This window comes from Erinaceus europaeus, chromosome 18 (assembly GCF_950295315.1).
Source record: "Erinaceus europaeus chromosome 18, mEriEur2.1, whole genome shotgun sequence".
In the NCBI taxonomy this organism is placed as follows: Eukaryota; Metazoa; Chordata; class Mammalia; order Eulipotyphla; family Erinaceidae; genus Erinaceus; species Erinaceus europaeus.
Genome location: NC_080179.1, coordinates 75359116 through 75385005, shown reverse-complemented (window position 1 = coordinate 75385005; position 25890 = coordinate 75359116). Strand labels below are relative to the sequence as shown.

Here is a 25890-nt window from a genome sequence, read left to right as displayed (position 1 = left end):
ATAATTGGGAATTTGTGTCAGTAATGCTAAGTAATCACACTGATACACTTTGAATATACATCAAATTATCAACCTGACTGAAATTCTCTTCTCATTTTTCCCTTTATAAAAGGAGGAAATAGCGCACTGGCTGCAGACCAGATATTCATGCCTGAGGCCTCCAGGCCCCAGTTTCAGTCCCCACAGCACCATAATCAGCTATAACTGGGCAACGCTCTGGTCTGTGTCTTCATTCATGATTAAAATTAATATTTTTAATTAATTTATTTAAAATAGGAGACATTAACAAAACCATAGGACAGGAGGGGTACAATTCCCACCACCAGAACTCCATATCCCATCCCCTCCCCTGATAGCTTTCCCATTCTCTATCCCCTGGGAGTATGGACCCAGGGTCGTTGTGGGTTGCAGAAGGTGGAAGGTTTGGCTTCTGTAATTGCTTCCCCGTTGAACATGGGCGTTAACTGGTCGATCCATACTCCCAGTCTGTCTCTCTCTTTCCCTAGTAGGGTGGGTCTCTGGGGAAGCGGGGCTCCAGGACGCGTTGGTGGGGTCGTCAGTCCAGGGAAGTCTGGTCGGCGTCATGCTGACGTCTAGAACCTGGTGGCTGAAGTCTCCGGACACAGTCTGAAGTGAAGCATGCTGGGGTGGTAGTCATTGCGTTGATTAGGTTGGGATTGGCAGATGCAATATCATTTGGTATGAATTGAGAGAAGCATGCAGGAAAGTGGGCCCCACTCCAAGGTTCCAGGACTGGGGGAAATACAGGCTCTATAGTGGAAATATGAGGTTCCTGCTGTCTTAGGATTCAAGAAGACAATAGATAGTTATTGTTATCATCACATTACTACAACAGAATGGGCATCGTGCTTGAACATAAATTTTTCCAGTGATACAGGAACCAACCATTAGGTCCATGAGATGATAATCAACATCACTAGTCATTGATAAAATGCACATTAAAACCTCGGTGAATTATTGCTTTATACCTGTCAGGAAAGTTGTAATTCATACAGAAAGGAACAAGTGTTTGCAAAAATGTGAAGAGAGTAGAACCCTTACACATTTCTGTTGTGAATGTAAAGTGGTAAAATCACTGTGATAAACAGTTTGGCAGTCCATCAAAAAGACACTCAGAATTATATGAGCCAGCAATTCTACTCCATCGGAACTAAAAACAAGTACTCAACTCCTTGTGCCCATGTGTTCTTAGTAACATATTCACAATAATCCAAACCTAGAATCAATATACTCTGTCAATAAATGAACACTTAAATGATAGTAGTTTGTCTGTGCAGTGAAGTACTGTGTATCCTTAAAAAGGAATGACTTAACAATACTCAGTACAGTGTGGAGGAACTTGAAAAATGCTGTCCTGAAAGAAGCCAGGCCTGACTGCGTGAATCCATCAAGCAGAAGCATATTAGTTGTTGCCAGGGCCTGGAAGACAGGAGGGATGGGAATGACTGCTTAGTGGGTGTGAACTTTCTTCTGGAATTAACTGGTCCTGGAATTAACTAGTGATGTTTGCACAGCATTACAGATACACTCAGTGTCAGGTGTTGGAGAATAGTAGATTATAGACCGGAAGAATGTTCTTTTTCTCGAGAGCCTCCTCACAAGTATATCCCATGCCCTTCCCAACTGAAGTCTCCTTTACCCTCTTGACTTTCGAATCTTTGTGATGCGTCTTCAAACTTGGAACCAAATTAAGATCATTAGCTAAACTTAGGATAGGATTGCTAATTTAGTTTGTCAGAGCTGCTGACTATCTCTAGGTTTCAGAGAGCACCTAACACAATAAAGTCTCGCCATACCCCTGCTGCATACCTTAACACTCTCCTTAGCCTTGTAGTTCTGATATTTCATGGGCTTCTGCTGAGTCATATTTTTGATGGCCAAATACTAGAAAGACTAGCAAGTATATTGATTAATAGACATGGTATCTTTTTTTTTTTCAAAAGGTGATGATTATTATGGAACAAACATAAAAAGATGAACTTTGTTAAAGATAAATGTTCATTTTTGTGCTTGGGACCAAAAAGCACCACCTGAACAAGGACCTCATTGGAAGGACATGGACTAATAGCCACATGTGCAGTACGGAGGAAAAACAAAGTGGGGCCACTCTTGTTGCTATGAACATAAGTGAGGCATTAAACCAAAGTGTTGAAAGTGCTTTGCACTAATCAGGCCACATCTAAGACACGGTAGTCTAGTTCCTTTTACAAGAGCTTGGCAAACCGAAAATAAAACCAGAGAACTAAGTTAGGAATACAGAGGTGGACATTCAAGTGGCAGCTGTAGGGCAAGGAGAAAAAGAGTAACTAGTCTTAAAAGTACTGACATTTCTTTTTTTTTTATTTAGTTTTTTTTAATATTTATTTTATTTATTCCCTTTTGTTGCCCTTGTTTTATTGTTGTAGTTATTATTGTTGTTGTCGTTGTTGGATAGGGCAGAGAGAAATGGAGAGAGGAGGGGAAGACAGAGGGGGAGAGAAAGACAGACACCTGCAGACCTGCTTCACCGCCTGTGAAGCGACTCCCCTGCAGGTGGGGAGCCGGGGTTCGAACCGGGATCCTTACGCCGGTCCTTGTGCTTTGCGCCACCTGTGCTTAACCCGCTGCGCTACAGCCCGACTCCCAGTACTGACATTTCTTCAGACAATGACAATCATCCAGTTCAACGTGACTGGATGCTTTATAGCTCATAAAAGCATTCGCACAAAGCCATCATACTACTGATGACTAAAAGGTAAATAAAATATCTTCCAACCCTAAAATGATGTGTATCTAGTAATCACTAGATAAAGACTCTGAGGATGGGCAAACTTGTGGTCTAGTAGAACTTTTTGTTTTTATTGAATGCTTCTTATGTTCAAGGTGCTGTAAATGGATGGAATTCTTGCATTTGATCCAGTATTCGTGGAAGATAACTGATTTCCTTGGCCTTGTTTTATAGTCTAGTCTCCTGAGACAAGATCTAGGGCTTGGAAGCTCCGCACAGCTATCTTCTTCAGGAAAGCCTGGGACACCTTACTATTCATTCTCTGCCACAAGTTCCAGGAGAAGACCGCTCCACGATTCTACAGCACTTGGTAAGTGTATTACACCGTCAGTCCTGGCCCTACAGTGTTTTCTCTCACCTCTCCCCACTCACTTCTATGGCTGTCCTGCTGCTGCTGCTGCTGCTGCCGCCACCACCAGTGTCCCCACTCCAGGCCAACTTATTCACTCAGAAGGAGAGTGTATGGGGACCCAGTGCTCGATGGTAGAGGAAGACTGACTAAAGTTGGTGGTGGGGGTGGTGCACAGGGAGGTGGTGAATCATACTCACGTGACAGTGGCTATCTTGTGAATCATTATTCCCCAAATAACATGACATGGAAAAGACAAAAGTAAAAGCAACAGAATAAGAAAAGACGGACCAGAGTGAGGCAACACAGCACCAAGCTTCCTCCAGCGCAGTGGGGACTGGCGGGTGGCTCAGGTCTGGGCCGCGTGCACGCACAGCAGAGCCAGGATCAGGGTCTCCCTGGGTAAGCCAGCACACGGCCGCGGCTGTACTGTTTGTTTTTTTTTCATATTTATTAATATGCGAGAGAAAGAAGGAGAGGACCCGAGCGTCACTCTAATGTGCAGCACTGAGGATTTAACTCGGGACCTCATGCAGAAGTCTAACACTCCAAACACTACTCCACCTCCTGGACAACTGTGGCTATACTAATTTTAATTAAATGAAATTTGATTTTTGACTATGATCCTAACTTAGTAGTTCTTTAAATGTTGAATAAAGTGTTGGGGCCAGGGCCAGGTGGCGGTGCACCTGGTCGAATGCATAAGGTTACAATGCGCAAGGACCCAAGTTTGAGCCCCCAGTCCCCACCTGCAGGAGGAAAGCTTTTCTTTTTTTATTTTATTTATTTATAATCCCTTTTGTTACTCTTATTGTTTTTTATTGTTGTTGTAGTTATTATTGTTATTATTATTGATGTCATCATTGTTTGATAGGACAGAGAGAAATGGAGAGAGGAGGGGAAGACAGAGAGGGGAAGAGAAAGATAGACACCTGCAGACCTGCTTCACCGCCTGTGAAGTGACCCCCCCCCCCTGCAGGTGGGGAGCTGGGGGCTCAAACCGGGATCCTTATGCTGGTCCTTGTGCCATGTGCACTTAACCCACTATGCTACTGCCCAGCCCCCTCTGACTCTTTCTTTAAAAAATAAAATGAAAGTTTTTTTTTTTTAAAGATTTTATTTATTTATGAGAAAGACAGGAGGAGAGAGAAAGAACCAGACATCACTCTGGCACATGTGCTGCCGGGGACTGAACTCAGGACCTCATGCTTGAGAGTCCAAAGCTTTATCACTGCACCACCGCCCGGACCACAAAAATGAAAGTTTAAAATACCAAGTGAAGCTGACTAGGCATGTGAAAATATTATAATGGATCTTAATAAATTATTTGTCTTAGAAATAAACTATCGGCTGGAGGGTAGATAGCATAATGGTTATGCAAACAGACTCTCCTGCCTGAGGCTCCAAAGTCCCAGGTTCAATCCCCCGCGCCACCATTACTTATTGAAAATAAACTACACATATCCAATACTTCTTTTTTTTCTCCTCCAGGGTTATCACTGGGACTCTGTGCCTGCACCACAAGTCCACTGCTCCTGGAGGCTATTTTTTCAATTTTGTTGTCCTTGTTGTTGTTGGATAAGACAGAGAGACATTGAGAGAGGAGGGGAAGACAGAGGGAGAGAGAAGGATAGACACCTGCAGACCAGCTTCACCGCTTGTGGAGTAACCCCCCTGCAGGTGGGGAGCCAGGGACTCAAACCCTACTATTACTGTGTTGCTGTTAATATATTGCTGTAGCTCTTTCAGTAGATGTTGGTGTATTTAGATGGCTTCTCATTGGGTGCATAGACATTAGTAATTGTTAAGTCCTCTTGATTGACTGATCCTCTGAGCATTAAGTAATGTCCATCTCTGTCTTTTTAAATTTTGTTTAAACTCTGTCCTGTCAGATATGAGAATAGCTGTTCCTGCCCCCTTTTTGTGATCCATTGGCGAGTCTGTGTTTGTCTTGTTGAGTTAAGTGGGTTTCCTGCAGACAGCATATCATTGGGTTCTGTTTTCTGATCTATCTTCCGAGTCTGTGCCTTTTAATAGGTGAATTCAGGCCATTGACATTTATTCATATCATAGATTGGAGATATTTTAACACCATTATTGTAGATTTTTAGAGTGTTCTGACATGGCATTTTTATGGTGGTCTGTTTTATAGGAGATTTTTCAGAACTTCTTTCAGGGCAGGCTTGGTGATTGTTGCTTCCTTCAACTGTTGATTATCTGAGAAGGTTTTGATGCCTCCATCTAGTCTGAATGACAGTCTAGCAGGATACAGCAGTCTTGGCTGAAAGCCTTTCTCATTGAGCACTCGACAGATGTCTTGCCATTCTCTTCTGGCCTGTAGTGTTTGTGTGGAGAAGTCTGCGCTGATCTTACGGGTTTTCCTCTGTAGGTGACTCTTGTTTTTTCTCTCGCAGACTTCAGGATCCTTTCTTTATCCTTACTCCTTTCCATTCTAAATAGGATGCGTCTTGGTGTCTTTTAGTCTGGGTTAATTCTGTTTGGGACCTTCTGGGCTTCTTGAACCTTTATGTCTTTGATGTTGTCTAGACTAGAGAACTTCTCAGCTATTATGTCCTCAAGAATGCTTTCTTCCCCTCCCTCTCTTCCTCTGGTAAGCCAATACTGTGTGTATTATTTCTTTTGAAGTCATCCCACAGGACTCTGTTGTTGTTTTTGGCATCTCTTAATCTCTTTTTCAGATCTCTTCTTTTTAGTTGTGTCTAATTCATCCTCAGTCTCGCTAATTCTGTTTTCAGTCTCATCTATTCTATTCTCTCTCCCCTCTACTGTTTTCTGTAACTCAGATATTTTGTTACCCTGTTCTGATACTGTTTTAGCTTGTTCAGCTAGTTGTGTTCTTAGCTATTTCAGCTTTCAGCTCTCTAATAACCTTGAGATAATTAGTGTCTTCTTCTAGAGTCTCATTTGTTGTTTCCCCATTTCTGGTGACTTTACTTGCAAAACTCTTTCATCACTCCTGTGACTAATTCCTCAGTTAGCATTTGGATGTTGACCTCATTCTTCTGTGCTTCTACCTTTGTGGGGGCTTTTAGCTGGGTTTTTGTCCTGGTTCATTTCTCCAATGTTTCTCCTTAGTTTAACCATTCTATATAGTATGTTATGAGGTCCCTCTCTCAGTACTTTTCAAATTCTTGATCACTCTTGCCTGGGTTGACTTGTGTCTAAATAAGGTACTTAAAGGGTTTACAGTTGAGGAAATTAACAGTTGTTTCAATGTTAACTCAGTCTCTGAGTTGAAGCACAGAGGTTGTTAAAGCCTCTTTTCTTCTTTTTCTTCCCTGTAGGCTATGGAAGCCTGAAGGCTTTTTAACTATAAGTAGGCTTTTTAGCTTAATCACTCACTCCTGACCAAGAGATAAATCAGGATGGGGGAGAGATGCATAGTGGTTATTTACAGAGACTCCCACAACCCTGAGGATCCAAAGCCTGGGCACAGTTCAGCCACTTTTCCAGCTGACAGAACCAAGCTAGAAGTACTACTTGGCCCTGTGAGTTTCTAAACAAGTCCGGTTTATACTCTGGGTTCTGTTGTAGTTATTCACCATGTCTCCCCAGTTCATCAGGTGAACAATATGGAAAGGCTCCCAGTACACAGCCCCATCTCTAGCCCACTGGAGTGAATATCTTCTCCTGAGTTTCCCGGCCAGTTCTCTGGCTCCCCAATGTCAGCACAGGTCCTCCCGGCTGTTGCTCCAGCCTCCGAGGGGCAGTAGCAGTAGAGACTCACAGTTGCATTTGGTGAGCCTCAGGCGAGTCCTCTCCTCCCTTCAGCTGTCTTTTCCTTGGTAAAATAGATTAGAGGTGGCGCCTCAACCAGCAAACTACTGGGCTGTTAGCAGCTCGGGAGTAGACATGGCCTTAGCCCTAGGAGTGCTTAGGCTCCTCGCTGTCCACCAGCCACACGTGTTTGCACTCACTGGTGATTTGGTGGGTTCCCAAAGCAGTTGTAGTCCCTTCTTGTTGCAGTTCCAGCTGCTGTCCTTTGATATTCCTTGTCGATGGGGAGGGGAGGGGAGGGGAGGGGAGAGGAATACAGCTGCTGCTACTCTGTACTGTTATTTTCTTTATTGTTTTACTTTGCAGGCTGTTGTTTCCCCCAAATTTATGGGATATGTGTTTTATAAGGAGAAACTTTTTTCACTGGGACCATTTAATAAAAAGAAAAGCTATTCCTATATTCATAACTTCTGAATACTGAGAAATAAGGCACTCGTGTTTTCTCCTGTCAATCTGAGGTCTGGCCTTTTCAAATAACAGTACTGAGGAGAGAGACGGCAAAGAATTCACCTGATAAAGGGCACATGTGTGAGGGCCAGGTTGTGAGCTCCTGGTCATCACAGAGGAGCGAGCATCATAGGAAGAAGCTTCACAAGTGCTGTGTGTCTCTTCTCTCTCCTTTCTACTTCATGCTCGTCCTGTCCCTTGTCTCACTTCTGTCTAAAACTATACAAATCTGACAAGTGCAGGTTGAAGTGTGCGGATGTGGTGCTCCAGCGATAACCTGATGGCAAAACAAAAGACAAAACAAAAATCTTGATGAAATACATTTGGTTTTTTCTTTGCAGATCCTTTGCAAGCAAAAAAAGTCAGAAAGGTGCCTCCTGGTTTGCCTTCTTCTGTAAGTAGCCATTATTTTATTTTATTTTGATTTTTGGTAGAGAAGCAGATTTCAAGTATTTAGTTTTTCTTGTTGGCTGTAAGGATGTAGTGAATTGGTGCCAATAGGCACACTTCACATAATAATGTTCACTGCTCAGCAGATTTATTGATTGAGATAAATTCTTCACTTAATGTGAGGTTTTTAGACTTCTCTGCAGTGATTTGCAGCTTACTCATATGTTCTTACTCCATGTCTTTGTCATCTGAATTTCCCTCTTGGGAAGAGGACTGGGCCTGGTAGCTGTCAAAGAGGATCTCCTGTACAGGTCTTTGGATGTTTAATTAGTCATTATGTTGCTAAACAGGAGGACAGACAGAGATTAATAGCCTGGAATCTTAGAAATTTACATTTGTAATAATCCCAATGGAGCTAAAGACATTAAGATCCGGAGGACATGTTCAGCTCAGCTTGCCTCAGTAGGACTGAAGTTATTAATATGCATAAATCACCAAGTCAGATGTTCACTGTGAAGCCCTTGTGGATTTTAAAGCCTTCATTAAGCCTTTCCCAACTTCAGCTTGCATCAGGAAAGCTTTCAAGCAACTAGTTTGTTGATCCCTCTTTGCTCAAAAGCACATCCTTTGAGAATAAAGAGCTTTCACGAAGGAGGTTGGAACGGTTTGTTGGACAGTCGTTAATAGCCATGGTAAGCTAATTCAGTAGGGGTGATTGTGCTGTTAAATATGCTTTATTCTTCTAAAGACCAAAAGAATTTGTAAATGAACCTACATCATAAATCCTCCTAAAATTTAAAAATCCCTGGTGCAAGAAGGGAAATTTTGCCCCCTCTCTTTGCTGAGAACCAATGAGGAGCATGGCTTTTGGCTTGAGGCCTCTTGCTTTATAGGGTGCTTGCATCTCTTTGTTGTGTAAATGGATGTTGGGCTTTTATTTGGCAGTTCTTAACACATGGGCGCAGGTGCTGGGTGAGTCACAGCTCGTGGAAGTAGACGCTGAACGGGAGGGGTATCCGGCTTGGCAAGGAGTAATCTGGAGAGAGCGGCCTGGGTCTGAGCCTGTTCTTTTTTAAGGCTGAAGTAGAGATACCATCTTTTTGGTTTGCTTTCCTTCTTTTCTATGTTCTTTGCCCGCTCTTCACCTCCGTGTGATATCTGAAAACTCGGGTTTGAAGTCCTCTTTGAAACTCAGTTCCAGGTGGAGCTAAGTTTTCTGCAGCTTAGGGCAGCTGTGCACTGAACCTGCAGCCTACCTGGAGGCCGGCTTGCAGCTGCAGGCATTCTTGAAAGCTTCTGCTTGCATGAGCACGTGGCCCCACGAGAGGCTCAATAGCTGCTTGATAAACAAAATGAACACAGTGCTTCAAATCATTATTCCTGAAGACAGGGTGATTTTTTTTTTTTCTAGAAGCAGCTAAAAATAGTCAGGCAATTTACATTTTAACTGTTGTGTTCTGTGCAGGGCTAGGTGTTTCAACAGTATGAGAAATGATTTCTGCTAGATTAATAAAAATCATATTTTAAAATGACAGAACTGCTAAAATATGTAATCGTGCAGTTTTCCTGTAATTTATTGATAAAATTCTGAGAATAATGAAATTAAATCACATACTAATACTAAGTTGAACGTAGTAGAATACACAGTTGAATAAGAATACACAGTTGAAAAAAATGTCAGGCTCATAAGTGAAAAAATTAATCTCATTTCTTCTTAGCCTGACATTATTTTTAAGAAATAATAGCTTTTTGGTGTTTCATGGGTTTGTTTTTAAGCAAAAGGAACCAGAGCTAGGAAAATAAAATAAGTGCCTCCAGTGTTCCTGATACTCTTACCCATAACTATATTCACTGCTTGGACCAAATTTCTGTATTTTCTCAAGTATCCAGAAGAGAAAGCCTCACTGTTCCTGGCTGACTTTTATTTGGGGGGTGGGGATAGGGAGGGTGAGAGAGAGAGAGAGAGAGAGAGAGAGAGACCATTTAAACTTCCCCACCCTTACCCCCATCTATGCTAGGGGGCTGGGCTTGCACCTGGTTCGTGAGCTTTTTTTTTTTTTTCATTTATTTATTTTCCCTTTTGTTGCCCTTGTTGTTTTATTGTTGCAGTTATTGTTACTGTTCTCATAGCTGTTGTTGTTGGATAGGACAGAGAGAAATGGAGAGAGGGGGAGAGAAAGACAGACACCTGCAGACCTGCTTCACCGCCTGGGAAGCGACTCCCCTGCAGGTGGGGAGCTGGGGGCTCGAACCGGGATCCTTGCGCTTTGCACCACCTGATTTTAACCTACTACGCTACAGCCCGACTCCCTGTTATAGTTATTGTTGTTGTTGTTGATATCATTGTTGTTGGATAGGACAGAGAGAAATGGAGAGAGGAGGGAAAGACAGAGAGACAGGGGGAGAGAAAGACAGACACCTGCAGACCTGCTTCACCACCTGTGAAGCGACTCCCCTGCAGGTGGGGAACCGGGGGCTCGAACCGGGATCCTTAGGCCAGTCCTTGTGCTTTGCGCCACGTGTGCTTAACCCGCTGCGCTACCACCCGATTCCCCATGAGCTATTTTTTAATAGCACGTCTGACAAGGCTTCTACTTCTTTGGGGACCATTAGAAAATTTCACAAGCCACACTTCCTAGCTGCTACCTTACTGTGGTATATTAGGTATTTGTATAGAATTTGTATAGAATTCAGTCTTCTGTATATAGCATCAAACATACTGCTTGAAACCATATAGAAAATAGTATCTGAACATATTGAAAGTCATTCAGGATATGTAAATAATGAATCTATTTTCAAATATTTAAACAATAAATTATTTCATTAAAAGTATTTTAGAAAAAAATAAAAATTAAAAAAAAAGTATTTTAGGCACGGCAAAAAAGAGGTGTCTGCTTACAGTGATCTTTATCCAGGTTTGAACCCAGCCCCTCTCAACTGGTGCCTCTTTCTCCCTGTGTCTCTTTCTCTACCTGGAAAAAGTTGGCCCCAAGCAGTGAGGTACCAGCAGCAGTCACAAAAAAATAGTGTATTCTAGATTAAATGCTATTTTGAAACCTCGAGTATTTAATATGGATACTTTGATAAATAATACCAAAATGATTCATTTTGAAGTATGCTTAAGGCTATGCTGCTTATCTTCGCAATGACTAAAAAGTTGGAGTTGGAAGTTATTAAAAAAAAAAAAAAAAAACTATGGCCACCCAGAACATGGCTCAGTGGATAAGGCATTGGCCCTCTAGCGTGAGGTGGATTCCCCAGCGTTGCATGTGCCAGAGTAATGCTCTGGTTCTCTCTCCTAAATAAAGAAATAAAAAGGGGGGAGGTAGGTTGCTTTTTACTGCTAAAAATGCTACAAAAAACAAATAGGGTTATTTTAGCATCTTAAGTTTTGGTAGGCTGCATAATTGTGAAACTCATCATACATATTTAGCTCACGTGAGTACAAGCCTCAGCTCTTCTGTATTCGTCTCTGCTGAGCAAGTCAATAGTGACTTCCATCTGTAGTTGAAGGTTCAGCGTCGGAACCATCGTCAGAGCAGTGTGGTCACTAAGAGAACAAGCGGCTGAAATCTGCTGGCTCAGTTGACTTCTGGGTTGTATAAGCTTAGACTAATTAGTTCTTAAAAACTTTGCAATAGGGAGAGTCCAGCAGTAGCACAGTAGGTTAAGCGCAGGTGGCACAAAGCACAGGGATCAGCATAAGGATCCCGGTTCGAGCCCCCGGCTCCCCACCTTCAGGGGAGTCACTTCACAGGCGGTGAAGCAGGTCTGCAGGTGTCTGTCTTTCTCTCTACCTCTTTGTCTTCCCCTCCTCTCTCCATTTCTCTCTGTCCTATCAACAACGAGGACATCAATAACAACAACAGTTGTAACTACAACAATAAAAACAACAAGGGCAACAAAAAGGGGGTAAATAAATAAAATTTTTTTTTAAATTTTTAAACTTTGCAGTGGGAAATCTGAAATCCCTTCCAGGTTCAAAATGCTAAACACTTAAGATTTTTTAAGCAGTATGCTAAATATATAACAGAAAAGCCTAGTAAGATAGTTTTCATCCCAGGAATAAAGGAGTATTCTTTTTTAAAAAAAATTTTTTTTTAATTTTCCCTTTTGTTGCCCTTGTTTTTTTTGTTGTTGTTGTTGTTGTAGTTATTGTTATTGATGTCATCATTGTTAGACAGGATAGAGAGAAACGGAGAGAGGAGGGGAAGACAGAGGGGGGGAGAGAAAGACAGACACCTGCAGACCTGCTTCACCGCCTGTGAAGCGACTCCCCTGCGGTGCTGAGAGGGAAGCTCATAGCCACACAAGCACACATGAGGAAACAAGAAAAAGCACAAACAAACAGCCTGCCTGCACATCTTAAAGACCTAGAAGAAGAAGAAGAGGAGGAAGAAGAAAGAGAAGGAGAAGGAGAAGAACAAAGGAATCCTAAAGCAACCAGAAGGACAGAAATCACTAAAGTTAGGGCAGAAATCAATAACACTGAACTCAAGAAAACTATTAACAAAAGATCAACAAAAGTAAATGTTGGTTCTTCAGGAGAGTGAACGGAATCGACAAACCTTTAGCCAGACTCACAGAACAAAAAAGGGCGAAGACCCAAATAAATCGGATAGTAGATGAAAGAGGAGATATCACAACAGACACCGCAGAAATTCAACATATCATGCGAGGCTTCTGTGAACAACTATATGCCACCAAGCTAGAGAACCTGGAAGAAATGGACGATTTCCTAGATACCTACGAACTTCCAAAATTAAATAAAGAGGAACTAGGTAATATGAACAGGCCAGTCACAACCAACAAAATTGAAACAGTTATCAAAAACCTTCCCAAGAATAAAAGTTCTGGACCAGATGGTTTTACAAATGAATTCTACAAAACCTTCAAGGAAGAATTAATACCTCTACTTTTAAAAGTCTTCCAGAATGAAGACACAGGGATGCTCCCTTGCCGCTTCTATGAAGCCAACATCACCCTGATACCAAGAGCAGACAGGGACACAACCAAAAAAGAAAACTACACTGGGGGGAGGGGGGAGGGCAGTGGGTTAAGCGCACATCGTGCAAAGTGTAAGGATCCCAGTTTAAGTCCCCGGCTCCCCACCTGCAGGGGTGTCGCCTCGCAAGCAGTGAAGCAGGTCTGCAGGTGTCTATCTCTCTCCCCCCTCTGTCTTCCCCTCCTCTCTCCATTTCTTTCTGTCCTATCCCACAACGACATCAATAACAACAATAGTAATAATAATGATGATGCACAAAAAGGGTGACAAAAGAGAAAAAAACAGCCTCCAGGAGCAGTAGAATTGTAGTGCACGCACCGAGCCCCAGCAATAACCCTGGAGGAAGAAAAAAAAAAAAAAGAAAAAGTTACAGACCAATACCTCTGATGTACATATGTGCTAAAATATTGAACAAAATCCTAGCCAACTGGATACAGCAATATATTAAAAAGATTATTCATGAAAAAAGAAAAGTGAAAGGGCACGGGCTAGAATTGTAGACAAACTTACTTCCAATTTCTTCATCAAATTAGCAAGATGAGCAGCAGGGAGAATGCTTTCAAAAAGGTCATGCTTCATATACCGGCACCTAATATGTGACAGAATGGCCACAACTATCCGAGAAGGAAAGGAACATCTTTCTGTCTGACTTCTCTGACTTCTTGACTCTACACGCAGCTGGGTAAACTGGACGGCCACGTAAAGGGAAATGAATCAGGACCACCACTTAACACCTTGCACCAAAATTTGCTCAAAATAGATCAAAGTTCTGGATATTATGCCTGAAACTGTAAAATACATGGAAGAACATACCATGAAAAACTTCAGGACCTTCACATCAAAAATGTGTATTTGGAGACTCAACCCATGGGCAAGGGAAACTAAAACAGAGTTCAGTAAAATAAATAGGATCACGTAAATTGAGAATCTTCTGTACGTCAAAAGAAAACACAAGGATACAGGCAACTGGCAGAAGATAATTAACTGCAAGCCACATGTCTGACAAGTGGTTGATATCAAACGTCTGTGAAGAACTCATAGATGGAAGTCGGGCGGTAGCGCAGTGGGTTAAGCACATGTGGCACAAAAGCCCAAGGATGGTGTAAAGATCCCGGTTGGAGCCCCCGGCTCCCCACCAGCAGGGGAGTCGCTTCACAAGTGGTGAAGCAGGTCTGCAGGTGTCTGTCTGTCTTTCTCTCCCCCTCTCTGTCTTCCCCTCCTCTCTCCATTTCTCTCTGTCCTATTTAACAACAACAACATCAATAACAACCGCAATAAAACAAGGGCAACAAAAGGGAAGAAATAAATATATTTTTTAAAAAAGGAACTCATAGAAAGCAACTAAAAGAAAAAGACCAACCAATAAAAAAGTGGCAGAAGATATGAATAGACAGTTCTCTCTAAAAAAAAAGGTGCACACAATACTTAGCTGGCAGGAGAGAGACCGAGACCGCGAGCACGGAGGTGGTTTTCCCGGGGCGAGGCTTAGCCATTGCTCTCCGGATGTGCTGACCCCTGCGATTTCCCCAAATGTGGGAAACTTGACCGCACAATTTGTGTTGTAGGGGACTGTGTTCGCGTTCTCCCCTGGAAAAAGAAAAAGAAAAAGAAGAAATAAAGGTACACATTGCCTACAGACATACGCTTTGTTCCACTTCACTCATCACTAGAGAAATACAAATTAAAATCCCAATGAGGTTTCACCTCGCACCTGTGAAAATGGCCTTCATCAACAAAACAGGAAGCAGTAGGTGCTGGAAAGAACACGGAGAAGGATGACCTCTTACATTGCTAGGGACGGGACGATGCAGACTGGTACAGTCATTATGGAAACCAGTTTGGAGAATCCTTAAGCAAATACAAATGGAAATACTTTATGATCCTACTAGGCATTTATCCAGAAGACATGAAAATGCTAATTTGAGCAATTACCTTTTTTTAAGTTTGTCTTTATTTTATTTGTTTCTTACCAGGGCACTGCTTAGCTCTGGTTTATGGTGGTGTGGGGAATTGAACCTGCGACATTGGAGCCTTAGGCGTGAAAGTCTTTTTATATAACCATTATGCTATTTCCCCCACCCACAAAAATTCTAATTTGAAGGGACATATGCACCCCCATGTTCATAGCAGTATTATTCATAGTAGCCAAAACCTGGAAGTAATCTAAATTGATAGATGCCCTGGAGAAAGTAATTATGAGCTATATACTCGGTGGAGTACTACTCAGCAGTTTAAAAAGGCATGTGTCCTTTGGGACAAAGTGTATGGAACTGGAGGTGAAGTAAGTAAAGAAATGAAAGACAATTACCAGATGACTTCACTCATACGTCAAATATAATTTGAAACACATCAACTTGAAGGGGGGGAGGGAGCACTTATCTGAGGCCTTGGGAGAATTGTGGGGTTATCGTTGGTGAGGTGAGAACACAGAACTTGGATGGTGGAAGTGGAGTGAAACTACATCTATACCCTTATTCTCTTTTCTAATTTTGTAAATCACTATTAAGACACTAATAAAAACTAAAATTAAAAAAGTTGTGCTTGATAAAAATTTACAAATTCTAGGGGAGGCGCAGGGGTGGAAAGGAGTATTCTGTGAAGTCACTAATAAGCTAAGATAGCAGAGTATCTATAAACAATTATCTGAGCCTCTACCACTAGCAGGAATCTAACAGTCATTTATTTAGCTTCTTGGCAAACAAGCGTAGCAAGCATACAATAACTGTAGGTACCTGAGATGTTCAGATTTCTGCCTGCTAGATAAACTGTCTTTGTCTGAAGGATACCATGATATACAACGTCCTAAGTAGGCCCTTCGTTTTATGACTTTATAGGCCCAACAAGCAGAGAAATCTCAGTATATAAAAGAAGTAGTCTCATCATGCATTCCAACTATATTCAGTTTGGTCATTCAGTGGAAGGTTCTCTTCATATATTAGCAGAAGAAATAGCCTCTGTTTTTGATGACAGTGGCCACTATTCAGAATAGTGTCAGGATTGTATCTGTGTATATAATAGTCTTTTATTCTATAACTGTAAGATGTTCATTTTTATGAGATGGCAATGTCTTTCATCTGATTTCAAGTCAAAAATAATAAGTGAAAGTACCCAGTGAGAGATTCCTGTGTGGCCAGTTGTTTGTACTGGTGTGATTATGAAAGAGATTTCTGCGAGTGTAAGTAACGTAACATTTCTCAATTTGGGTGCTGTTTTTAACTGGATTTTTATTGTGGGAAAATTCATTCCAAGTATGCAGTGTATGTTTCAATTAAAAGCTTTTAAATGTCCTTGACCTAAAAGAAAGAGAGGGCTAGGGAGACAGCATAGTGGTTATGAAAAAGACTTTTACTTATGCCTGAGGATTCAAGGTCTCAGGTTCATTCCTTAGCACCACCATAAACCAGAGCTGAGCAGTGCTCAATCTGTCTGTCTGTCTGTCGGTCTCTGTCTATCTCTGTGTGTGTGGCTCTCTCATTTAAATAAATAAGACACTTTCATAATGATAAAGAAAGAAAAAGGAAGAGGGGAAAGGCCAGGAGGTGACTCACCCATAGAACTCTCACACATTACCATGCAAGAAGAGTAAGGTCCGGGGCCCTGGTCTTCACACAGGAACACAAGCCTGGGCAGGGGTCCTTCATGAGCAGTGGGGCAGTGCTGGCACTGAACCCCAGATACATGCCTAGAGGCATAGCTACTGTTCTGTCTCTCAGGCGCTATTTCTTTCTTTTCTTTTCTTTTTTTTCCTTAACTTCTTTATTGGGGAATTAATGTTTTACATTCGACAGTAGATACATTAGTTTCTACATGCATCGCATTTGCCAGTTTTTTTCTTTTCCTTTTTATTGTTTTGCCTTCCATTGTGTAAAGCCCACCTAACAATGTCTTCTGTCCTCTTCCTTTCCCGTGTTCTCTGCTGTAGTCTCAGGTCCTAGCACAGTGTGTGCTACTAGCAGACGCTCAGTAATTATTTGCAGCTTGACTACGTGATAGGAAGACAATAAGATTTCCTTTATTTTATTTATTTATTTATTTATTTATTTATTTATTTATTTATTTATGAGAAAGATAGCAGGAGAGAGAGCAAGAACCAGGCATCACTCCAGCACATGTGCTGCCGGGGACTGAACTTGGGACCTCATTCTTGAGGGTCCAATGCTTTATCCACTGTGCCACCTCCCGGACCACTCAAATGCTACTTCTTTTCTTTATGTACAGGAACGCATAGAGTTTTGTGATTCTCTGTTGAATAAAACAGTTTTTAATTTGAGAGATTAATGGTTTATAGTAAATATAGTTGTTGATATGTGTACACATTTTCTCAGTTTTCTGCCAAACGTTTTCACCTGAAGGCTAGGTCTTCTTCTACCATCACGCACCAGGATCTGAGCGCTCCTCTGCCCTTCCCCCACATCCTTTACTTTGGTGAAATACATCAAACCCAGTCCAATTTTATTTTGGTTTCCCATTTCAGTTCTTATTTCTCAACTTCTTTTTTTTTTATTTTTTATATTTACTTATTTATTTTCCCTTTTGTTGCCCTTGTTTTTTATTATTGTTGTAGTTGTTGTTATTGATGATGTTGTTGTTATAGATAGGACAGAGAGAAATGGAGAGAGGAAAGGAAGACAGAGGGGAGAGAAAGACAGACACCTGCAGACCTGCTTCACCACCTGGGAAGCGACTCCCCTGCAGGTGGGGAGCCGGGGGCTCGAACCGGGATCCTTACGCCGGTCCCTGCGCTTTGCGCCACGTGCGCTTAACCCGCTGCGCCACCGCCCGACTCCCTATTTCTCAACTTCTGTCCATGAGTGATAGCATCCCATACTCGTCTTTCTTTTTCTGGCTTATTTTGTTCTCTATTTCTTTTCAAAGAAAGAAAAAGAAACGTCTGGGAAGATAGCATAATAGTTATGCAAAAAAAGACTCATGCTTGAGGCTTTGATGTCCCAAGTTCAATCCCCAGCCCCACCATAAGCCAGAGTTGAGCAGTGCACTGGTGTGTGTGCGCATGTGTGTCTGTGTGTGTGCGTGCACACACACAGACACACTAAAGAAAACAATAAAATAACTTGGGTACCAGGCAGTGCCGCATCTGGTTAATATATACATTACCATGTGTACCCAGGTTTGAGTCCTCACTCCCCTCCTGCTGGAGGAAAGCGTCATGAGTAGTGAGGTAAGGACTGTAGGTATCTCGCTCCCTCTCTATCTCCCCCTCCTCATCTTCCCTCTGTTCTATCAGAGAAACAAGAGAAAATTGTTCCCCAGGAGCCATGGATTCATCGTGTAGTCACTGAGCCCCAACAATAAACCTGATGGCAGTACAAAATTTTTTAATTAAAAATGAAAGGTTGAATTCCATAGCTGGGTTGTAAAGTTTATCAACTTTTCAGCTGATGATATTTCAGATCTGTGAGATTTCATGAAACAGATAAAGGAGGAAGAGAAAGACTGAGACTGTAACATGTGTGACTTTTGGAGGCCTTTTGAGTCCTCTGAATACTTGTAGAGTTTAAAGCCACTGTTAAGATATTCAGCTTCAGTATAACCAGGAAAGGTTGAGATGATAGGAGTTTGGTTTCACACTACTCCCACCACCCAAGGGCCTGTGTCCTTACACCCCTACAGTGAATGTGAAAACTCCCCCTATGCCCCCCCAGAGTCTTAGACTTTTGTGCAATACACCAAACCCAGCCCAAGTTCTATGAGTGAGGTGTTTATCCTTCTCTCTGGCATAACTTACTTAACACGAGGCCTTCAAGCTCTGTCCAAGTAGAAGAAAAGAATATTCATTCCACTGTGTGTATATAGACCACAACTTTCTCAGCCACTCATTTGTTGTTGGACACCTAGGATGCTTCCGGGTTTTATTACTTCAAATTGTGCTGCTATGAACATAGGTGTACACAGATCTTTTTGGATGGGTGTTTGGTTCCTTAGGATATATCCCCAGGAGAGGAATTTCAGGGTCATAGGGTGGGTCCACTGAAAGTTCTCCAGACTGCTCTCCACAGGGGTTGGACCAGTTGACATTCCACCAACAGCACAGGAGGGGTCCCCTGCCTGACAGCCACCAGCATTTGTTATTGTTATTTTTTCTAATATATGATGTTCTCACAGGGGTGAAGTGGTATCTCATTGTCTTTATTTGCATTTCGCTGACAATCGGTGCCTTGGAGCATTTTTTCATGTGTCGGCCTGTTGGATCTCTTCTTTGGTTAATATTCTGTTCATATCGTCTACCCACTTTTGGATGGGGTCATTTATTTTTTTGTTGCTCAATTTGGTGAGCTCTTACTCATTTTGATTGTTAGCCTTTTGTCTGATATATGGCATGTAAAGATCTTCTCTCATTCTAAGTGTTTGATCATTTCTGGTCTAACACCTAGGTCCTCTATCCATTTGGAGTTTACTTTTGTTTGTGGTGAGACGTAGTGGTTCAGTTTCATTTTCGTCACATTTCAACCCACACCATTTGTTTAAGAGACTCTCTTCCATTTAATTGTTTGAACCTCCTTATCAAAAAAGTAGATGACCATAGGTGTAGGGGCTTATTTCTGGAATCTCAAGTCTGTTCCACTGGTCTATGTGTGTCTATTTTTGTTCCAGTACTAGGCAGTTTTGACTTTAGTGGCCCTATAATATAGTTTGAGTTTTGGGAGTGTGATGCCTCTAATTCTGCTCTTTCTTCTCAAGGTTGTTTTGGCAGTTCTAGGAACTTCTTGCTTCCAGATTTGTAGCTTTTGTTTTATTTTTCTTTCAAAAAAAAAAAATTGGTTGAGACCTTGATGAGGATTGCATTAAATTTATCTATGGCTCTGGGTAGAATATTCATTGTGATGATGTCAAGCTTCCAGTGCATGAGCACGGTATCTTCCCACTGCTTTGTCTTTTCCTATTTCCTCAAATAGTGACTCGTGTTTTCAGTCTTTCACTTCTTTTGTTAGGTTTATTCCTAGGCACTTTATTGTTTTGTTTTGTTTTATAGTGACAGGGTTTGGTTTCTGGATTTCTCCTTACTTAGTGTTTGCCTGGAGGAATGCTACCAACTTTTGTATGTTGATTTTGTAGCCTGACACCTTACTAAACTGCTTGATAATGTCCAGGAGCTTCCTGCTGGATTATTGAGGTTTACTATGTATACCGTCATATCTTCTGCACATAGTGACAGCTTGGCCTCTGCTCTTCCAATCTGTATCCCTTTAATTCCTGGTTCTTGCCTGATTGCTACGGCAAGAATGTCTGATACTTACTGTGTGGAATAGTAATGGTGATAGTGGGCAGCCTCATCCAGTACCTGGTCTGAGGGGAAATGCTTCCAGTTTTTCACCATTGAGTGTGATGTTGGCTGTAGGTTTGCTGTATATGGACTCCACTATCCTAAGGAATGTTCCATCTATTCCCATTTTTTATAGTGTTTTGATCATGAAAGGATGTTGGATTTTGTCAAAGACTTTCTCTGCATCTATTGATAAAATCCTGTGGTTTGGTTTTTCTTATATTGATGTGTGTTGGATTACATTGATCACATATATATATATATATATATATATTGAGCCAGCCTTGCATCCCTAGGATAAATCCCACTTTTTTGCCTTTCCCCCCCCCCCCTTCTCTCAGTTTCTCTCTGTCCTATCAAATGAAAGAAGCAAAGGAAGAAAGAGGAAAAAAAAAAAAGGTCACCAGGAGAAATTCATACTGCAGACACTGAACATCACCCAGGTGGCAAAATACTGAGTTGTTCAAATAGTCATGATGTGCTTTTCTGTAGTAAGAAAATAAACCTTCTGCTGGGCCTTCCTGGAGGTGTAACGAACACTAGTTTCATTGCGAATGTGGGTTTATTTAGGTATATAAGAACCATGGTAGCAAAATAAGCAGAGGGAAAGAGCAGCTAGCCATGACGTGGAGAGACCATCTTTTTAATGTGCTGCTGTATCTGGTTGGCTAGAATTTTGTTCCGTATTTTAGCATCTATATTCATCAGAGATACCGGTCTGTAGTTTTCTTTTTTTTTTGTTGTGTCTCTGCTTTTGAAATCAGAGTGATGTTGATTTCAAGAAGGTGGAAGGGTGTATTCCTATGTCTTCAGTCTTTTGAAAAGCTTTAAAAGTAAAGGTATTAACTCTTCCTTGAAGGTTTTGTAGACTTCATTTGTAAAACCATCTGGCTGGTCCAGGGCTTTTATTGTTGGCAAGATTCTTGATAACCGTTTCAGTTTTGTCGCCTGTGATTGGCCTGTTCAATTTTGGGAGGTTGTATGTTTCTAGAATCTCCTCCATTTCTTTCATGCTCTCTCGCTCGGTGTCTGTTGTGACATCTCCTCTTTGATTTACAATCCTGTTTGAGTCTTCTCCCCCCCCCCCACTTTTTTTTTGTTGTTGTTGAGTCTGGCCAATGACATGTCAATTTTGTTTACTCTCTCAAAGAACCAACATGTAGTTTCATTGATCTTTTGTATGGTTCTCTGTTTTCTTTTTATTTTTTTTTAATATTTATTTACTTATTTCCTGTTGTTGCCCTTGTTGTTTTATTGTTGTAGTTATTGTTGTTGCTGTTATTGATGTCGTTGTTGTTGGACAGGACAGAGAGAAGTGGAGAGATGGGGAGAGAAAGATAAGACACCTGCAGACCTGCTTCACCGCCTGTGAAGCGACTCCCCTGCAGGTAGGGAGTGGGTGGCTCGAACTGGGATCTTTTCACTGGTCCTTGTGCTTCGTGCCATGAGCACTTAACCCGCTGTGCTACCGCCCAACTCCCAGCTCTCTATTTTCAATGTTAACTTATTTCTGCTCTAGTCTTAGTTATTTCAGTCCTCTTGCTTACTTTAGGTTAAAAAGAAAACTCCTTTTAAGATAGGTCTTTCATCAACTTGGGATGTACATAATTTCTTCCAGTAATTACAGCTAAAATTTACTCTGCTTTGTTACTTGATCTAGATAAATGTGAAGCAGGATAATTTGATAGACTATTTAATTAATTAGTAGCATTACTACCACTAGCAAGAATTTTTACTGACACAGAAACATAGAATGGGGGCCAGAAATAATATATAACTTAAAACTTAAAACCGCAGATTCTTAGAATGGCTCTGGGGTAAGATACAGATGTTACTTAGAATCTTTTTTTAAATAGTATAAAATATAATAAATACCTTGGTGCAGTTCCATTCTTGTAAACTGAAAGGATCTGGTGTTTTCCAACTAAGGAGAAAGAAATGTACAGGTCAGAAGAAGAGACAAAGCCTCCCACCCTACCCCCGAAAGTGGTGGCACTTGTTTCTTAAGGGGCCACACTGTCTACCCTCTGTAGATCCATCTGAAATGATAGCTTTGCTTTTGAACAGTTTTGTTTTGTTGTTAGGTTGATAATAAGTCAGTAGTGTGACGCTTTGTCTTGAAGGTCTTAAGAAGGACTATTTTGTTGAGGAATTTAAAATCCTTGGTCCCCTCATCATTTTTAATGCACACACGCACCATTAGGCAGGCCTGTAGCTACAGGGCCATCTGCAGGAAAGTTACCAAGTTGCAACGTAGCTAATTATTCTCTTTCCCTGTTATTTCAAGGGGTAAATGAGAAGTGGCATTCTGCAGTTGATGTGGAGAAAGAAACAGTCAGCCCAGAGATAATAGGCATCATTAAGGAGCAAGAGGAGCCAGGTTGGATTTTTAAAGAAAGCTATTTTGTCATAGTGAGAGTATTCCTATCAGTGGAAACATACAGTTTATTTCAGGTTTTACATACCCTCAGTAATGAAGTTCTCTCATTTTCAGAACTTGTAACGACTGCCTTTTGGAAGCATTGTGTGATCTGCTAGCTTTGTCTGTTAATGTTAGGTGAGATACTAGGTGGTTACCGCATAAGTGTTTTATTTGCTGTCTCCTCCAGGAGTATGTTTTCACACACCGGACCATACGGTTGTCAGGAAGGATGTTAAATACATGTTCTTTTGCCTATAGTAACTGTTTCCACTGGCTATAAAGATAGGTGGTCCCTATTTTGTTAAACTAACACTAAGCACTTCTAAAAGTCAAGCCTGTAGAGGCAAGAAATCTTATGCTCTGTGTCTGAGACAGATTGTGTCGCGCGCGGGCTGCAGTGTTCCTCTTACTCTTCTCTGAAAGATGTGCGCTTCTGTCTGTTAGTGCGCTTCATTTCCTACCAGTGTCCTTAGCAGCTGTGTTGGTAGACAGATCAGTCTCTATAAGATCACCCTCCCAGGCTGTGATGCTTGGCTTCGCGAAATTTAAGGTGGTGACTCACAATTAAGATGGATTGGAATAGCTTTTCCATAGCGGCCCTCAGGTTAAAGATCACAAAACTCTGGTCTTTGATACTGTCAATTTTTTTAAAGATTTTATTTATTTATTAATTTGAAAGGTAGGAGAGAGAGAGAGAAAGAACCAGACGTCACTCTGGTGCATGTGCTGCTGGGCATTGAACTCAGGACATCATGCTTGAGAGTCTAGTGCCTTAGCCACTGTGCCACCTCCCAGACCTTATATTTAAATAAACTTTTTTTAAATCTTTTTTTTTTTATAAAGTCTTTTTTAAATCTTTTTTAAATTTTATTTATTTATTTGTTCCCTTTTGTTGTCCTTGTTGTTTTTTATTATTGTAATTATTATTGTTGTTATTTATGTTGTCGTTGTTGGATAGGACAGAGAGAAATGGAGAGAGGAGGGGAAGAAAGAGGGGGAGAGAAAGACAGACACCTGCAGACCTGCTTCACCACCTGGGAAGCGACTCCCCTGCAGGTGGGGAGCCGGGACTCGAACCAGGATCCTTACGCCGGTCCTTGCGCTTTGCGCCACGTGCGCTTAATCTGCTGAGCTACCGCCCGGCTCCCTTTTCTTTTTTCTTTTTTTTTTTTTTTTTTTAATATTTACTTATTCACTTTTGTTTCCCTTGTTTTATTGTCGTAGTTATTATTGATGTCGTTGTTGGGTAAGACAGAAATGGAGAGAGGAGGGGAAGACAGCGGGGAGAGAAAGACAGACACCTGCAGACCTGCTTCACCTCCTGTGAAGTGACTGACTCCCCTGCAGGTGGGGAGCCCGGGGATCGATCCCGGATCCTTATGCTGGTCCTTGCGCTTTGCACCACGTGAGCTTAACCTGCTGTACTACCATCCTACTCTGTCAAATTTTCATATGCTAGAAACACAGAATTTGGAAGTTGCTTTTCTAATTGGTATCAGCAAAATGAAAGTGGTATTGTTGAATTAGAAGCTGTATTATATGATTTCAGATTGATAGTATTATTATATTTATATGTATTGAGGACAAGAGCTCACTAGATAGGGCCCAGCTTAAGCCCCGGCATCACATGGGAGGCACTATAGGACTGAAGGAAACTCCTATACGGTGGCCCCTCTCTCCCAGTGAAAAAGCAGCTGCAAGTGATGAAAACATGCACACACACAGTCTCAGTTCAACAATATAAAGAAATAATACAGGAGTCAGGCGGTAGCGCAGCGGGTTAAGCGCAGGTGGCGCAAATCACAAGGACCTGTGGAAGGATCCCGGTTCGAGCCCCCGGCTCCCCACCTGCAGGGGGGTCACTCCCCAGGCGGTGCAGCAGGTCTGCAGGTGTCTGTCTTTCCCTCCCCCTCTCTGTCTTCCCCTCCTCTCTCCATGTCTCTCTGTCCTAGCCAACAACAATGACAGCAATAACAACTATAACTATAAAACAACAAGGGCAACAAAAAGGGAATCAATAAATAAATATTAAAAAAAAAGAAACAATACACATTGAACGGTACACCTTGTGCTCTTGTTTTCCTTTTTGCCAGATGACAGTTCTGAATTGAGTATGTCAAAAAGAGATCAGAAGACCAACTTCCTTGCACACCAAGGGATGACGTTTATTTCTTTACAAAGCAGCGTCTGCTTTTCCTGGGATACATAGATAGACAGAAAACCTGGAATTTGAGTGTCTTATTTAGTTATCCGGCTAACTGCACATTTGGAAGACAACACTCACTCACAAGTCATCTCTCTAAAAGCTGAGACAGAAGATTCTTGTGCAAGCCTTTTGTTTAGGTCTTCCTACTTAGAGAAGCCCTCACTCATCCTCTTAACCCTATTCTTACCCCCACTTCCCTACTTCCCCTGTAGACAGTAATACGTTAGTTATTTACTGAGTTCCAGAGAGAGAGAGATCACATGTGAACTTTGGCTTCATTTGTCACTATGAGAGTCTTTTTTTTTTAATCTTTTTTTTAATATTTATTTTATTTATTCCCTTTTTGTTGCCCTTGTTGTTTTATTGTTGTAGTTATTATAGTTGTTGTCGTTGTTGGATAGGACAGAGAGAAATGGAGAGAGGAGGGGAAGACAGAGAGGAGGAGAGAAAGACAGACACCTGCAGACCTGCTTCACCTCCTGGGAAGCGACTCCCCTGCAGGTGGGGAGCCGGGGGCTCGAACCGGGATCCTTATGCCGGTCCTTGTGCTTTGCGCCACCTGCGCTTAACCCGCTGCGCTACCGCCCGACTCCCACTATGAGAATCTTGTTTACCAAAAACTAATTACTTAGAAATAATGTCAGAACTAGTTATGAGAATTTCTTTAGAAAGGTTTTAAATGTATTGTCCCAGCAATATCTTCTGGGTTTAGACACTAGGTATTTTAGAAAACATACTAACTGGCTGTTATTAATTCAAGGTGCATAATTTATGTGCATCGAATTTCTCTTTTGGAGCCTTTTTAGAATTTTAGGTCACATTGGCACTTGATGTGTTTCACTTGAACGTTCTTGCTTAAGGGTCATTTTAAAAACAGACATAAGAGATAGTGATCCAAATAGGGATTTTTTTAAAAAAGAGTCTTTAAAATAGATTGCAATATTATTATGTAAATGATCACATGGAAGTTTTACACATCTCTCCATGGAAGTTCTAATTCTCAATAAGCAGAAAAATGAGTATGAAATTATTTGAATGAGTCTAGAATTTAAACTGAACTGACCAGTAAGCCCCTGCCTAACGGACTTTTTAAAAAACATCTTATCCTAAATCTTTAAAGAAATAAATTGCTTAGGCAAAGCATATTAAGTCTTCTTTGTACATGCTTGATAGTTCTGTAAACATCGCATCCTGAAACATTAA

The 25890-nt window shown here is 41.5% G+C and overlaps 1 protein-coding gene and 1 non-coding gene across 4 annotated transcripts in view; both read left to right on the top strand.

Moving 5' to 3' along the window:
• Positions 1 to 25890, top strand: part of TCF12 (transcription factor 12) — a 296687-nt gene that overhangs the window by 200263 nt on the left and 70534 nt on the right. For 2 of the 3 annotated variants that reach the window (XM_060178210.1, XM_060178211.1), the window contains exons 7-8: positions 2963 to 3098; positions 7724 to 7776. In XM_060178210.1, the coding sequence (XP_060034193.1) occupies positions 2963 to 3098; positions 7724 to 7776 (189 nt within the window). Of the gene's footprint in view, positions 1 to 2962; positions 3099 to 7723; positions 7777 to 25890 lie in introns of those variants that run through there. The other variant, XM_060178214.1, reaches the window with a different exon arrangement.
• On the top strand, positions 14199 to 14367 carry LOC132534456 (U1 spliceosomal RNA). The gene has a single exon (XR_009546181.1). It is a non-coding gene; the product is annotated as a U1 spliceosomal RNA (small nuclear RNA).